We start from the raw sequence: 17352 nt of genomic DNA, 5'->3' as shown, positions 1-17352 counted from the left end.
TAGTAGAGACGGGGTTTCACCATGTTGACCAGGATGGTCTCGATCTCTTGACCTCGTGATCCACCCGCCTCGGCCTCCCAAAGTGCTGGGATTACAGGCTTGAGCCACCGCGCCCGGCCCAGGACATTTAATATTAACTAGCCCCTTGCACAATGTTACAACTGAGCTGAAGTCTAGCTCTGTGCCTTGTGCAAGGCTGACATTCATGCAGACCGTGCCTCTTCCATTACTCCTTATTCCACCTTCAAGCTGTCTCCATAGTTGTTTGCCTTTCTGCAGCGCTAGCAACTTGCTGAACAAAGCTTAACTCTTTCCAAATACTTTGGCATTTTGGTGAGAACCCATTTCTAGGCTACAAACAAAACTTCCTGGCTTCTGTGCATCAGAACAAACTTCCTATTCTTTTTACTGACAAAGTTAAGGGATGTAACTTTGCATCTGAGGGAGCATGGCCTCAGCCCTGGGAAGGAATTCCTGAGTCCACAAAACCAGTCTCTGCAGTGAGAGGCTGACTTTAGCATTGTCTCTGCCTTTCCTCAGTGGCAGGTTCTGAATAAGGCGAGGAGTCATATTCCGGAACTGGAGCAAACCCTGGATAATCTGCTGAAGCTCAAAGGTAATGGATTCCTACTTGCCAACCACATCTCCCTCCCTGGAGAAAACTAGTCCAGTTTTTCTGTTGAAAACAGAGATTGGGTTACAATGAATCAATGAATATTTATTGAGGGCCTGCTGTGTGCCAGGCGCTGTGCTTGGACCAATGTTAAAGGTCCCTCTCCTTAGGGAGCCCACAGTCCAGCAGGACTGGCCAGAGTCACCAGGCCAGGTGACTTTGATGAGTTCCCTACTGGGGCACTGCTGAAGGCACCTGATCTCATCTTCAGAGGCCAGAGAAAAAGTGGGCTGGTGCTTGTCCAAGGCTCTCCCCTCATACCTAGAAGGAGAAACTGAGCTCTGGTCTCCCTAATGCTCACCCTGGAGAGCTCAGGGTCCCACCCATGGCCCACCTGGGCCAGAAGGGTGGGAAAGACTCAACAGAGGCCTGACTTTTCCCTTTGTGTTCCTGGCCTTGAACTCCCCAATAGCATCCTTCAACCTGGAGGATGGGCATGCAAGCAGCTTAGAGGAGGTCAAGAAAGAATATGCCAGCATGTATTCTGCAAATGACAGGTAAGAAACCGCAAGCCCCAGGAAGCTAGGGACCTGCTGTGTTCTGACACCCATCAGTGCTGTCTGGTAACAACTCACCCTTCCCCTCCAGCCTGCAGGACCGTCGGGGCTGCTGTTCATCATTCAAAATGGGCATATACTGGAGACCATTCCTTTCTCTTTTGTTCTAGTAACATACATTCAATCTTTTCCCAGTTATAAAAATGATCCATGATTATTGCAGAAGATGCAGAAAATACACGAAAGCCTAAAAACATATATTGTCTCAGAACTTAAAGAAAATCAGTGTTAATTTTCAGGAAAAATCCATCAAGTTTTTTTTTTAATGTTGCACATTATTCTTTAGAGAAATAAGGCCACAGTGCTTATATTATATTAAAACTTTTTCTATATGTATTTTTTAAAGCCACAACTAATGGTTTTCTTGGAGGATACATATGAAAATAAGGAAAATACAAATCTCAGTCTATACTGTAAGACTCCTAGGAATCTAAGAGAAGCTAAATTAGACTTCAGCAAGGAAAAGAAAACATGGTACACCCAGGTGTCACAAATGCTGAAAGGGGAACATTATTAATATGTCACATTCACACTTTGAAGGAGAGACTGATTTGAGAAATGTACTTTTATGATCTCGTGGTTCTTTGTTTTTGTTTTGTTTTTTTGAGACAGAGTCTTGCTCTGTCACCCAGCCTGGAGTCCAGTGGCATGATCTCAGCTCACTGCAACCTCCACCTCCCGGGTTCAAGTGATTCTCTTGCCTCAGCTTCCTGAGTAGCTGGGATTACAGTCACCCACCACCACGCCCGGCTAGTTTTTGTATTTTTAGTAGAGGTGGGGTTTCACCATGTTGGCCAAGGTGGTCTCAAACTCCTGACCTCAAGTGATCTACCCGCCTCAGCCTCCCAAAGTGTTGGGATCACAGGCGTGTGCCATTGTGCCTGGCCGAGCTTGCTTTAACTCAACGTGGTGCCTTGGGGATTATTCTTACACGTATGAAGAGATCCTGGGTGCAAGGCCTGACTTTTCCAAATGGTGTCCTATTGTTTCATTCGCTTCAAGGTGTCTTTTGAAGAGCAGAATTTGCAGATTTTAATGAGTCCAATTTATCCTTTTTTAAATAGATTGAGCTTTTGGTTTAAACCTAAGTATGTCATTTTTTTGGTGGTATTGTAAACGATGCTTTTTAAAATTTCAATTTTCAATTGTTCATTGCTACAATGCAGCAATATTATTTTTATATTCTGACATTGTCTCCCGCAACCTTGTTAAATTCCCTTCTTTTTTCTAATGACATGTTTGTAGATTGAGATTTTTCTACACAGATAATTACACTGTCTACAAATAAAGACAGATTTGTTTTTTATGCTGCAATCTATATTCCTTTTATTTCTTTTGCTTGCCTTATTGGACTGGCTAGAACCTCCAGAACAATTTTGAATAGAAGTAGTAGGGGTGGACAGCCTCATCTTATCCCTGATCCAGAGGGGAAACTATCTTTTGCCATTAAGCTCGATGTTAGCGGTAGGTTTTTTGGAGATACCCTTTATCAGGTTAACAAAGTTGCCTTTTATTCCTAGTTTGCTGAGAGTTTTTATCATGCATGGCTGTTGATTTTGTTAGATGCTTTTTCTGCATCTATTGAGGTTTTTCTTCTGGAGTCTGTTGATCCAGTAAATTGCAGTGATTGATTTTCAAATGTTGAACCAGTTATCTTGCATTCCTAGGAAAAAGCTCATTTGGTCATGAAGTGTACACCTACACACACGCGCGCACACACACACACACACACACACACACACTTGCTAAAGTTGCTAAGAATTTCTTGTCCATGTTCATGAGGGATACGAGGCTATAGTTGTCCTGTTTCTGTTTTCTCTCCCAGCCTGCTCTCAAACAGTTTTCCTCAGAATGGTTCCTCCCCTTGGTACCCAATTGAGGCAGTCAGGAAGGATGCTGAGGAGGAGGAAGATGAGGAAGAGGAATACCAAGAAGAAGAGGAGGAGGAGGAAGAAGAGGAGGAAGAGGAGGAGGAGGAGGAAGAGGAGGAGGAGGAGGAAGAGGAAGAGGAGAAAAAAGTGCTCTTATACTCTCCAGGCACTTTGTCGCCTGACCTCATGGAATTTGAACGGTGTGAACCGGGTGGGGTAGCTTTGTGCACCCATGGAGCTCCCTCCCATGGGGAAGGGGACAGAGGCCCTGGCTGGGGTATGCTGCAGCTGTGCACCGCAGCTGGAATGCATGGTTCAGACCAGGCCCTGAATCACGTACTCTCCAGGATTTTCACATGGGAGGGACGCAGAGACAGGACTGGCAGAGACGCTAGAGAAATAGTCTCCAAGCTACATTATCATAGCTTATCATACAGTGTTTTTACTTAGACTGGGTGTTTATTTGGGGTGCCTTGTGGGGGGCACAGCTGATGGTGATTATGAGGGCTAACCCCTCTCTCCCCCAAAACACATATCCCCCAAGTCCGCACTGATCTTATAGTAGGAAAGATGGCGAATGGCTGGCTCAGATGTCCCTTGCCACTGCCTCCTCCACAGACTCAAGGCTTCTCGGCAGCCATGTTGGCATCCTCAAGAGTTGGCTTAAGAGCAGGAGGCTCTCTCCACAGCCCAGCCTGACTTCGGGCTGAAGGTTAAAGCATGAGTCCTATCATACTAGCACATTCATGGGTTCAGAGTGTTAAAGAATATTCCCTTAGGATGAGAGCTGAGGCAGCTATGCCTCATATCTTCTCTATGACACAGAGGACTTCATGGCGCAGGGACTGGGAGAACTTGGGGAGGGGCCCCAAAGCCGACGGCTATGTCCTTCATGGTCCTCAAGAAGGCTGCTGCTCTCCAAGAGCTAGGGGCGTGCAGAGTCAGAGAAGGCTAAGCCCGGGTGCGTGGAGGCGCCTTAGCCAAGCCTGTGTGCTGGGGTCCACGCCATGAACCGAATCCCCAGGAGATGGAGCTTCAGAGGGTTGGAGAGGGAGCTTCAGGGTTGCGAGACGGCGCCACTTCTGTTCCAGGTACCTCAACTTTTACAAACAGACGATGGACCTTCTGACTGGCAGCGGGATCGTCTCCCTGCAAGAGGTGGCTCTGCCCATCGTCTCCGCAGCCATCTCCCACCTGTGGCAGAACCTCTCGGAGGAGAGGAAGGCCAGCCTCCGGCAGGCCTGGGCACAGAAGCACCGTGACGCGGCGAGCATGGCGGGGGCCTGCCAGGAGGCGGCCTGTGCTGAGGGCAGCGTGAAGGACAGCGGCGTGGACAGTCAGGGGGCCAGCTGCTCATTGGTCTCCACGCCCGAGGAGGTGAGCAGGCCCGCCGGGGTGGTGTGGATGGGGCGCAGGAATTACCCTCGCCCTCGCCCGGGGATGCCAGACCTTTGCATTTCGCAGGTCGGAGGTACAGTTTGCCTTCTGGCTCCCAAGGTAGGTTTCTGATTTTCCCAATAATCCCCGGGGCCGCGGAACAGCATTTCTTTTTCTGCGGTTAGTTTCCTGGCCTTGCCCTGCAATGGCAGAAGAGAAGGCGTGGGAGGTTGTCTCCGTTGGGATTCTTTGGGCTGCTAGGGCCTGGATTATGAAACCATGAAGAAATGCACTCCTCACACCCAGGAGGTCCGCGGCAGGCGGAGGAGCTCACCATGTGCCCGTGGATTCAGGCCTCCCTTGGCTCTGCTCGGCTTCTCATCTTTCCCTCCCCTCCCCACCTCCCCCGGCCCCTGTGGCTGTGGAATAGCAGCCAGAGCAATCGAACTGTCATTCTTCCTCCTTTACTTCCGGTAAGACACAGACTTCCTACGAAATCCCTTTCTTGAGGGTTCAGGAAGAACTTTTCCAGAACAGCTCCTCCCCTCTCATTGGCCAGAACTGGCCAAATTGCCAGCCTGCTGAGCCAATGAGTGGCCATAGAGAGGATCACACTTAGACCAATCAGGCCCAGCCCTTGAAAGGCAGTGGGTTCCCACCCCAAAGAGCACCTGGCCGCTCTGTGAACGGGAGGGCACCACAGCTGCCACTGCGCATGCATTTCTCAGGGTTCAGTCCGCTAGTCAGAACGGCCGTGGCCATGGTCTGCAAAGCAGGTAGCATCTGAGGCCGCCCAGCACGGAGATAAAAGTGGGCCCACAGCTGGTCTTTGAGAATGAGGAGGGGCTCAGATCTCTGCTCTACCACACGGTCCAGGCTGCGCTGGCTCCTCTAGCCTAGGGGCAGACGATTCGCTCTCTGCACACGCCTGTGCTTAGTGGACATTTAGCATCCATGGTTTCCTCCTGACACACGCCACCCCATTGACCTGACTTTCCATATGCTTCTCAGTCTGGGCGCCTTTGAGAATACGACATGCTAGTTTCCCAATGTCTCTGTGGTGTCTTAGAGCCAGAGAGCCTCCCGTTGCCCCTGACCCTGGGGTTACAGCCCTGGAATGCCCCCATTTTTTTGGAAGCTTCCTCAGCTATCAGGCCCAAGCCTGGAGAACAGCAGCGATGTCACCCATTCCTGTCCTTCCAGTTTGCAGGCCTAGCCAGCAGCGTGACTTGCCTAGAACACGCAGTTCCCGTGTCAGTGACTGTATCTCTCTCATCACACATTTTTTCATGTCACTCTGCCCTTTGGTCACCTGTTGATGGTCAACCCCCCATTATCTTCCCTGATGCTTCTCAACTGAATCACCTGTGGAGTTTCTTAAAAGTCAGGTGCCGGGCCGGGCGCGGTGGCTCATGCCTGTAATCCCAGCACTTTGGGAAGCCAAACAAGGTGGGAGCATTGCTTGACCCCAGGAGTTTGAGACCAACCTGGACAACATAGTGAGACTGCACCTTTACTAAAAATTTCAAAGAGTAGAGAGGTGTGGTGGCATATACCTGTAGTCCCAGCTACTCAGGAGGCTGAGGCAGGAGGATTCTTTGAGCCCAGGAGGTCAAGGCTGCAGTGAGCTATGATTGTGTCACTACACTCCAGCCTGGGCAACAGAGCAAGACTTTACCTCACACACACACAAAAAAAGTCAGGTGCTGGGCTGCTATCCCAGACCCACCGAATCAGAGCCCCTGAGGGTGGAGCCTCAGGATCTGCATTTTTAACAAACTTCCCTGGTGGCTGGTGCAGTGGGTCCTATTGAAGGAAATTCCTGGTGCAGATAAGCAATGGTCTACCAGCTACAACCTTGGTCCCTTGCCCGACCTCCACACATTGGTCCACCAGACTGTGGCTTCTGATCTCATTTTCCTCTGATGTTGGGTCCACCATGAGAAGATGTGCATTCTGGTCCATGATAGTTCAAGAAGGATGATTAGGACCTCACACCCAAGGCATGTCTGAAAGGCCAGCCAAGCAGATGTGTTTCTAGCCCCAAAGTGCCAAGCCCTGGAGTCTCACACGAAGAAAACGAATGGAAAACACAGTCATGGGCTGCCAGAAGATGTTTTGGGCAACAACAGACCACATAGACAATGGTAGTCCCATAGATGATAATGGAGCATATATGGAAATCTGATATATGGCACTTGATATTCACATTGCAGATCAAGTACAGGGAAACAACTGATATTCAGTAATGGAACTTGGATTTGGGGTTTTCCATATGCAAAAATATATATAAATAAATACATGGGCTGGGCACATAATCACGTCTGTAATTCCAGCACCCTGGGAGGCCGAGGCAGGTGGACCACCTGAGGTCAGGAGTTTGAGACCAGCCTGGCTAACATCATGAAACCCCATCTCTACTAAAAATACAAAAATTAGCCGAGCATGGTGGTGAGCGCCTGTAATCCCAGCTACTCAGGAGGCTGAGGCAGGAGAATTGCTTGAACCTGGGAGGTGGAGGTTGCAGTGAGCTGAGGTCACATCATTGCACTCCAGCCTGGGTGACAAGAGTGAAACTCCGTCTCAAATAAGTAAATAAATAAATGTATATGTGCCATTTAGGTTTGCATAAGTATACTCCATGATGTTCACATGACAAAACTGCCTAAGGATACATGTCTCAGAACCTATCCCTATCAGTAAGTGATTCATGACAGCATCTACCAAATGCCTGAGCAATTCTGTCAAATTTGACTGTGCCAGCATGAACACTTCCTCAGGAAGAACACATCCAAAGAGAAGACAACCAGAATCTAATGTCTCCAAATCATGGAAACAGCTTTTCTGGGTTTTTCAGGGAGGCCTATGGGCTGATGATATTCCTTGGATATTAAAGGAAGCTGGCAGCAGATTCCCTCAGCTGTGCCCAGAAGCAGGGCTCTGTGTGCACCGCTGTGCCCAGATTTAGGCCAGGCCAGGGCTGGGTGATAAGGTAGGCAGAACAGAGAACTCCCATGCCTGAGGCAAGACAAAGCCACAGTTACTCCTGCTGTGCAGTGTAACCGCTGCAGCCCCTGGTCCACCTGGAGAGGTTCTGCGGCAGAACTGCTATGTTAAAGGCCAGCAGCAGGGTCTGATGGGCTTGGGAGGCATTGGACTGCTCCATTTCAGTTCAGAGAGAATCTGCCCTGTGGGTGTGGTGGCACTCTGGAAAGGCTGCAGAACCTGGTCTGGAGGGTCCCCTCTCAGGCTGGCGTGGGAAGGGGATTTGCACAGGTGAGCACGATGTGTGGCCAGTGACTTTGGTGGGCTGATTGCTTAAGGAAGGAATTTCATGTCTGGGTCCCTGTTCCAGGCCTGCCAGGGAGGAACATGAAACTGATGGGCTTCAGGGCTGATGGACCCTGGGTCACAGGCCTTTCTGTGGCCCCTTTCTAAACCCTTTTTGAAATGACCAAAGAGATATCAAGTAAAAGGATAAAAGAAAATGTCCGGAAAACTAGGAGAGGGGCCAGAGTCCCGAGGGATTCAGTTCCAGGGAAGCAAATTGAAAGAAGACAGAAAGGGCAGACACCAATCTTTTTGGAAGAGCTGTGTCTCACAGGGAGGGGAGAGGAGAAGACAGACCCTGGCAGAACCTGCCAGTACCTGCCAACTCAGGGTCAGAGGACTTCCTCTCCTCTCCGAGGGGTGACTGCCAGTGTAAAGGAAATGTCGGTTACAGCAAAGCATGTCCAGTTAAATTTTTAATACAAAACCGTCCCATGCACTATTTGGAACATTCTTATACTAAAAATTATTCATTCTTTATCTGAAATTCAAAACATAACTTGGCATTTCCTATTTGTATTTGCTAAATCTGGCAGTCAAGTAAGTGTAAATCATGTTTCTGTAACATATTTAATATTCTCTAACAAATTAGGGGGAAGCAGAATGAAAAACTGTCTATATGGCAATATTCCAAATTGGAAATATATGACATTTTATACCTAGGGAAGTGACTGGAGAGATTAGATCAGTGTGGCAACAGTGGATATCTGGGTGGGTTTGTTTCTCAGTGATTCTGATTTTCTTGATCTGTTTCTATTTTCCAAAATTTCCACAATGAACATATATGTCTCTTATAAAGCAGATAATGTTCAATTATGTGCCAGGTAGGTCTGTTATAAAGCAGACCTATAATGTTCAGATGTAACCAGATATATCACATACATTATCTTACTTAATTCTTGGAATGGCCCTATGAGTAGACACTGATGTGATTCCTGTTCTATAGAGGAGGATTTGTGAAAGGAAGTAACTTGTCCCAGGTCACACAGCTAGCGAGAAGCAGGGCTGGGAGTTGGCCTGCCTGCAGCCTAACCCAGAACCTTTCTGACCCTCTGGATACAGCTGCTCTGGCATGAGACTGCTAGACTGTGGACCCTGGGCTCCAGTAATCTGTCCACCTTGGGAGGTTTTGATGAGCTTCTTCTCAGTGGTAAACTGAGGTTCTGGTAATTGCATCTCACACATGAGCTTCTACCTTCTTTGGCAAGAGAAGTCACAATCTCCAGTTCTTCCTGTCCCTCTCTGCCACCTCAAGGGTTGGCAGTTTGTCCTGGGCATTCTAGAGTTTAGCATTCACCCCCTAGGAAGAACACCGAGCAGAGCCCCTGGGTGCGGGCCCCAGCTCTGGGGAGTGGTGTAAAGAGAGAGCCTTTCCACTCACCTCTCCCCCAGCAGCCCAGAGCAAGTGTGAAATTGTCAAGTTATTTCCCATGCATGAAGTGCTGTGCTTTCTTTCAGATCCTTTTTGAAGATGCCTTTGATGTGGCAAGTTTCCTGGACAAAAGTGAGGTTCCAAGTACCTCTAGCTCCAGGTGAGGAAGAGGGTGTGAGATAGCATGCACCCATGGTGGATGGGTGTGAGACTGTGTGTGGGGGGTGTGAGTTTGCATGTGCATGAATGTGATTAGTCTGTCAGAGTATGTGTGTGTATGTACTCCTGCTGGGGTGTTCCAGAGCCTCTCCTATGCAGCCTCTAGATGGGTGTTGTATTAGCCTATTCTCACACTGCTATAAAGAACTACCTGAGACTGGGTAATTTATAAAGAGAGGTTTAAATGACTCACAGTTCCACAGGCTGTACAAGAGGCATGGCTGGGGAGGCTTCAGGAAACTTACAATCATGGCAGAAGGCAAAGGGGAAACCTGTATAGCCTCACATGGTGACACGAGAGAGAGTGAAGGGGAAAGTGCTACACACTTTTCAAACAAGCAGATGTTGTGAGAATTCTGTCATGAGAATAGCAAGGGGGACACCCACCTCCATGGTTCAATCACCCCCCACCAGGCCCCTCCTTCAAAACATGGGGATTATAATTCCACCGGAGATTTGAGTGGGGACACAGAGTCAAACTCAGATCAGGTACCTAATTCAGTGGGTGTTCTTAGGGATCCGCTTTTTTTTCTGTGACTGGAAGTGAGCTGGCCCTAGGACTGTGTTATTGCCCTGGGGATGACATTATCTGTGCGTCTTCAGAGCAGAAAATTCACACACATTATCTTACTTAATTCTTGGAATAGCTCTATGAGTAGACACTGATGTGATTCCTGTTTTATAGAGGAGAATTTATGAGAGGAAGTAACTTGTCACAGGCCACACAGCTAGCGAGGAGCAGAGCTGGGAGTTGGCCTGCCTGCAGCCTAAGCCAGAGTCTTTCTGACCCTCTGGATGCAGCTGCCCTGGCATGAGACTGCTAGACTATGGACCCTGGGCTCCAGTAATCTGTCCACCTTGGGAGGTTTTGATGAGCTTTTTCTCAGTGGTAAACTGAGGTTCTGGTAATTGCATCTCACACATGAGCTCCTACCTTATTTAGCAAGAGGAGTCACATCCTGGCGCAGGGCTGGGACACACCAGGCTATCAGCCGCAGGGTGTGCATCTGTTCTCTTTGCACCCTATTCCCAGTATGTGTTAGCCCTGCTGACCTCTGCTGAGGGCTGCTATATCCCTGCCTTAAGTCCATTAATACTAAATGCCATAGACCGGGTGGCTTATAAACAACAGAAATGTATTTCTCACAGTTCTGGAGGTTGGGGAGTCCATGATCAAGGTCCCAGCAGAGTCAGAGCCTCATTTTTTCACAGAGGGCACCTTCTGGATAAAACCTCACGTGGTGAAGAGGCAAGACATCTCTCTGGAGCCTGTTTCTTTATTTTTAATTTTTTTTTTAAGATGGAGTCTCACTCTGTCACCCAGGCTGGAGTGTAGTGGCACAATCTAGGCTCACTGCAACCTCTGCCTCATGGGTTCATGCGATTCTCCTGCCTCAGCTTCCCAAGTAGCTGGGATTACAGGCATACGCCACCATGCTCAGCTAATTTTTGTATTTTTAGTAGAGACAGGGTTTTGCCGTGTTGGCCAGGCTGGTCTCAAACTCCTGACCTCAGGTGATCCACCTGCCTTGGCCTCCCAAAGTGCTAGGGTTACAGGTGTGAGCCACAGTGCCTGGCTCTGGGGCCTATTTTATAAGGGCACTAATCACATCATGAGGGGCCCACCTTCATGCCCTAATCCATGATCTCCCGGAGGCCCTTCCTCCTAACACCATCACCTTGGGAGTTAGGTTTCAGCACATAAATTTTGGAAGAACACAAACTTTCAGTCTGCAGCACCCAGGTCAGCTTGTGGGTAGGTTCTCCCAGCCAATCTGGAAGGAGAAGGCAGGGAGGGGGCTCTGGGACACGGAGAATAAGGCCAACATGCAAACAGGCCTGGGCCCTGAGTTTAGGGGACTCCCTGATAAGAATGGATAGGAAGGAGGGGAGAAAAGGATCGCTGACCCCATGAAGTGGGAAGACACAAAATAGGATGTGAAAAGATTTTAAAACAATTAGTAGCTTGACTAACCATGTCCCAAAGGAGTGTTTTCTGAAAGAGAAATCATTTAGGACTGAAATTCCCTTGCTGCTTTGCTTGAAAAAGCTGTGGTCTTAGGGCCTGAAGGCACAGGTTCTTCAGATATCTGTGCTGCTGTTGTGGCTAAAAAGAACCCTGGACATTTCATTTTTCTGCCTTGGGAGTGATAGTGACATATCCCTGTGATCCCAGTGAATATCCCTATTGTCCTCTCAAAGGGAGCCTGGCCTATGGGTGCCTGTGAGGCCTTGGGGCCACAGCTGTCCCTAGTAACCCAGCTGGCCTTTCAGCAGAGCTTCAGGCAAACCATACGTCAGCATTTTGGCTCCACTCTTCCTGTGCCACCCAGGCCTAGATGGACTTACGGACAAGTGGGGTTGACAGAGGAGGGCTTTGTCCTCTCCAAATCGACCTTCCAGAGTGACTCAAGCGCTTCTCAGCTGTGAGTGGGGTTACATTGTGCTGCAATTGGCTGGAAGGGACATTCCTGTTTCTGTGCTCAGCTTGGGCTTCAGACAACCATGGAGAAGCTGCCAGCCTGTCCTTGCCAAGCAATATTCAGAACTCCCTGCCCTGCTGATGGAACAGGAAAACAACCTATTAAAAATGTCCTACTTCCCCTAGAAAAGTCAGAGGTTGCTGCCAGGGGGTTCCTAAGCGGACTGCAGGACCTCATCCCGGGAAGAAGTGAGGGCTGCCTACTGACTCACAGAAAGTGAGTGCAGCTGTCCTACAGACGCACAGTCTCTGTGCTCTAAGGAGCCCTCTGAAGCAGGGACCACATTGCAGGGCCCTGGCTCTTAGCAGGCATCCCTAAATGTTGCATGAGCCCCCACCACCTTTCCAAAAGGCTAAGCTGTCTCATCATCTTCTAAGGCCCCGCAGCTTTTCAAGGATTTTAATGTCTGCTTCCAAACTGTGCTGCTTGTGGTGACATAAGCTTGAGTCACACAGGGCTTCTCCCCTTGTTCCAGGCAGGCAGGAGGAAAAGAGCCTGCACAACAGGCCTCCTTTCTGCACCAGGGCCTGAGTTCCACATTAGACCCTCACAGCAGAGGCAACTCAGGGGAATGAACTCAAGGCGCACCACGTGCTCCAGAGCTGCCTCAGCAGCCACAGTGGAACCAGAGCCGTGGGGCATTCTGCAGGAGGTTGACTGAGGGATAGAGGAACTCTTGTTCCCTTGTTCCAGAAGCCACAGCTCAGAACACTAAATTGGGGCACAGGAGCCAGTCTCACCACTGTCTCAATTTTCCAGAGGATTCCAGACTTGATATGTGAGCAGAGGCAACACAAACCTTTCAAGGACAGGTCTGGGCTGTCAGAATTTACAAGTGCTTGGTTCACATTGTAACACAAATCTTTCAGGGGAGCGGGAGGCAGAGTTGAAAGATCAGGATCCTGAATATTTATTTTCTCTTCTTCCTTTCTGTTGTCAGTTCAATGCTTGCCAGCTCCAACCCAGAAAACCCAGAGGAAAAGTTTCAGCTCTATATGCAGATTATCGACTTTTTTAAAGGTCTTGGCTGTGCCAACACTCGAGTAAAACAGGTAGGACAGAGTAGAGGGCTGTGGTACCTCTGCCCAGCTCCCTTAGATAGCAAAAAGGGCCATGGGCAGCCCTCACCTGACCTCACCCCAATCATACCATGAGGGGCCACTGGGCAGAGACACTCATTCTCTCTGGCTTGCTTCATGGATGGTCACCTTCAGCCTGATGCATCCTGTAGAATGAATGGAAGATTTCCAGGGAACCAGGAAAGACAGAGCAGTGTCCTCTAGGGCAGTGGTCCCCAACCCCTAGGCCACAGACCAGTACACATCCATGGTTGCTAGGAACAGGGCTGCACAGCAGAAGGTGAGCATGACCGCCTGAGCTCCACCTCCTATCAGATCGGCGGCGGCATTCAATTCTCACAGGAACACAGACCCATAGTGAACTGCTCATGCAAAGGGTCTAAGTTACGCACTCCTTATGAGAATCTAACTAGTGTCTGATGATCGAGGTGGAACGTTTCATCCTGAAACCATCCCTCCTCTGTGGAAAAATCGTCTTCCAGGAAACTGGTTCCTGGTGCCATAAAGGTTGGGAAGCACTGCTCTAGGGCAGCCCTGGACCAGGAACCTTTTGAAGCAGGGACCAGATCCCAGGGACCTGACTCTCAGCAGGCATTCATAAATGTTCATGGTGTGAACCCTTGACACTCTTCCAAAACGCTGAGCTGTTTCCTCATCTTCTGTAATCTTCATCATCTTCAGTAATATTTGCTGTCAGCTTTTGAAGGATATTAATGTCTGTTTCCAAATTGTTCCACGTAGGGTGCCATGAGTAGTGGAAGTCCTGGTTAGGACGACCATTTCTGGACGCTTTTGTCACGGAAGGGGGGTTACGCCTGAGCCACCAAGGGGACAGGCCCTTTCAGATTCATAGCCAGGGATTTGTCTTTACTAATTTAGCAAAAATACAACTATTTAAAAGGTAAGTTATAATAATAGTAAATGTTTGTCTAAACATAGTCAGGACATCTCTTCAGTACTTAGTCCTCTTCCAGCTAAGTCTTCATTTCCCACTGCTGGGACCACAGCGAATCCTCACGTGGAGTAGGAGCCCGTCCCTGCAGTTTGCATTCCCCTTCCCACCAATCCTTGGGTGACTGTCCCCTGCAGCAGTTGTCCCCTCTTTCTCTCAGATACAGTTAAATTAGCCTAACTTACCAAGACTTTGAGAATAGACAAAAAAGACAATCTTTGCTTTCCCTCCTTCTCCACCTATGGTAGAAAATATAATAAGCAGGGATTCTAGTATCCATACAAAGCAAAGGTGTGGCTGGGCATAGTGGCTCTTGCCAGCAGGCTGAGGTGGGCAGATCACTTGAGCCCAGGATTTCAAGACCAGTCTGGACAACATGGCAAAACCTCATCATTACAAAAAATACAAAAATGAGCCAGGTGTGGTGGTGCATACCTGTAGTCCCAGCTACTCGGGAGGCTGAGTTGGGAGGATCGTTTGAGCCTACAAGGTAGAGGTTACTGTGAGCTGAGATCGTGCCACTGTACTCCAGCCTGCGCAACAGAGTGAGACTCTCTCAAAACAACAACAACAAAAGAAAGCAAAGATGCCAGACTTCAGTACTCCTAGATTCCTGATGCCTCAGTGTTGCAAGAGCAGGGCCCAGGCATCTGCATTTTGAATGACCTGTCCAAGTGGCTCTGAGGTAGGAGGACTCAGGCTTTGATAGACTCTGGTGTAAACAGAAAAGTTTCATTCTCTTCTCAACTCTGCTATCGTCTTCCCACTAAACAAAGGGCCCACATGATTTGCCCGGACACTGTGGTCCCACCTCCCTGGCACTCTTGATCCCTATTTTCCTGCCCCTATCAGGAGAGCATGGTGAATGGAAACTGCTTCTCCAGGGCAGGAAAGCCTCAGTGTGTGGAGGTCGGCCCCACTATCAGGATGTCAGCCTTGGGACCAGGTCCCACAGTCATTAGATGGTTGACTGGGGTCAGGGGTGCCGCCTAGGCCCATGGGGATCAACCCTGATCTGCAGAGCTGCTAAGTTACAGGGGTCATTTTCTGCTGGGATGGAGAGAAACAGGAAGAGAAAACCCCCAGGAACATACTTGTAGGGAACAAGGTCATGGAGAGTCCCAGGGGTTGGCTGGGATCACTGTTTACAGTGTCCCTTTAAGGACTGAGAAACCCTTGCTAAGCAAACAGTGCTGCCTCTATTTTTTTACCCAGGCTAGCGTGCAGTCATGGCATGATCTTGGCTCACTGCAACCTCTACCTCCTGGGTTCAAGCGATTCTTGTGCCTCAGCCTCCAGGATAGCTGGGATTACAGGTGCACATCACCACGGTTGGCTTTTTTAAAATTTTTTTATTTTTAGTACAAACGAGGATTCACCATGTTGGCCAGGCTGGTCTCGAACTCCTAACCTCAGGTGATCTGCCTGCCTTGCCCTCCCTAAGTGCTGGGATTACAGGATCTCCCAAGTGCTGGGATCTCCAGGAACTCGGCAGGGAGGGCCTTTGTGCCCAGGGGCAGCCTGAACTCCTGCTGGTAAGAGAGGAATGCAGGAGTTCACCTAGCTCACCAAGCCAGCTGCATGGGAAAGAAGAAATGCAGATTTTCAGAAGGGCCTGCACATAGTAGGTCCTCAAGCAATATGTGCCATTGCTAGCCAGCATGAGCCACCATGCCCAGCTGCAGTGTTGCTGCTTAAAAAAGAATCATCTCGTAATAGATAACCTACGTACATGGCATAAAATTTACAAGTTACCAAAAGATATACAATGGATACTTAGTCTTCTCTCTCCCTTGCTTCCTACCCCATACCTTCCCCCAGAGGCAACTGAAGTGACCAGTTTCTTGTGCACTCATCCAAACATACTCTGCAGATACTCATATATTCTTTCGAACACAAATAGTAGCCTATGATACACATTGCTTTCTTTGCACTTTGCCTTTTGTAAATAGTACATCCCATAGATAGAGCACTGTCTCATTATTTTTGTTGGAAACCAGCTGCACGGTGTTTCATTGGTGGGAGCACCGTGGTGCAGTGCACTGTCTTCTATTGATGAGCACTTGGGTAAAGCCTTATGACATCCTCTGCCTCTCTTATGGGACCCTGGAAATCCCCAGGATAAAAAAGTAGCCAGTTCTGCTCTGTCTTTTCTGGAGGTCATAGAGTGATGAAGACAGTGAAATGGAAACGGTACCTTCCCACTTAGAAGGAAGTGGGAAGCTGGAGATGAAAATGCAGCTGAAGAGACGTAGGGTAGTCTGGGGGTTGGACACACCAGAGCCGCAGGAGCCTTTCTATCTGCCTGGGGCCCGAGACCCACAGATAAAAAGTGAACCTCTTCCACCCTGTGTCTTGTAGGAGGCATCCTTTCCTGTTGATGAAGAGATGATCATGTTGCAGTGCACGGAGACCTTTGACGATGAAGATTTGTAACACAGAAGCGGGGCTGGCACGGGAGGGACTGAATGAGGTGGGCAGTTCCCAAGGTTGAATGCTGGCAGCTAAGGTTGCATGTGCCTTGGCCTCCAGGACTCTTTGGAGTGGGTTGTTCCAGAAGCATTTTGATGATTTTCTGATTATTATAATGTATAAGAGAAGCATGGCCTCGTGTTGGTCTCTCGGGGCTGTTTGGCATAAAGGGCTGGCCTGCTGCTATTGTGCTCCTATTAGGGAGGTAGGAGCACAGCTGGGGCCCAGGCCATGGGCACTTCAAGGAGGACAGGCAGGGTCTGTCCTTGGAGGTGACATAATGCCAGGTACTTTCAGCATGTCCTGGGCACAGGGCATTGCCCTGATGGGTTCTAGAGAGTTCCAGAGCCCACCTGTTCATCCTGCACACTCTGAGAGCCAGGGGCAGTGCCGACCTCAACCCTGTGCTACAGGACAGCTGGGTGGAACCAGGTATATCTGCTGCTCCTGGTAATAAAGTCACCTGAATGGGAGCTGCAGTGAGGTCCCAGGCATTTTTCTGAGGGCTTTCTGTGAGGCTTCTGGGCGAAGGGTACATACCTGTCCCTGGGATTGGACACTTGGGGTGAGGGTGAATTTTATATGTCAACTTGGCTAGTCCGTGGTACCCAGAAATTTGGTCAAACATTATTCTAGATGTTTCTGTGAAGGTATTGTTAATGAAGTTAACATTTAAATCAGGAGACTTCGAGTAAAGCAGATGATCCTCTCCTCCACAATGCTTCCTATCAGTTGAAGGCCTGAATTGAAAGAGACTGACCTCCCAGGAGGAAGTGGGAATCCTGCCAACAGTCCAACTTTGGACTTGAACTGCTGCTCTTCCCAGCCTTCTGGCCAACCCTGCATATTTTTAGACCTGTATCTCCACAACTGCATGGGTCCCTTCCTTAAAATAAATACTTCATCTCTCTCTTTCTCTGTATTTACATACATACACATCTTATTGGTTCTGTTTCTCTGGAGAACC

General features: G+C 49.0%; 1 protein-coding gene across 1 annotated transcript in view; it reads left to right on the top strand.

Moving 5' to 3' along the window:
- STRA8 (stimulated by retinoic acid 8) overlaps positions 1–16909 on the top strand; it is an 18919-nt gene extending 2010 nt beyond the window's left edge. Inside the window, exons 2-8 of the mRNA XM_037740019.1 lie at positions 541–616; positions 1086–1170; positions 3071–3097; positions 4193–4478; positions 9267–9340; positions 12823–12934; positions 16275–16909. Coding sequence (XP_037595947.1) covers positions 541–616; positions 1086–1170; positions 3071–3097; positions 4193–4478; positions 9267–9340; positions 12823–12934; positions 16275–16349 — 735 coding nt within the window. The 3' untranslated portion in view covers positions 16350–16909. The remainder of the gene's footprint in view (positions 1–540; positions 617–1085; positions 1171–3070; positions 3098–4192; positions 4479–9266; positions 9341–12822; positions 12935–16274) is intronic.
- Positions 16910–17352: the final 443 nt, after the last annotated feature.

The sequence above is a fragment of the Cebus imitator genome, unplaced genomic scaffold (genome assembly GCF_001604975.1).
Source record: "Cebus imitator isolate Cc_AM_T3 unplaced genomic scaffold, Cebus_imitator-1.0 Scaffold77, whole genome shotgun sequence".
Lineage (NCBI taxonomy): Eukaryota > Metazoa > Chordata > Mammalia > Primates > Cebidae > Cebus > Cebus imitator.
This window is presented reverse-complemented; position numbering and strand designations above follow the sequence as displayed.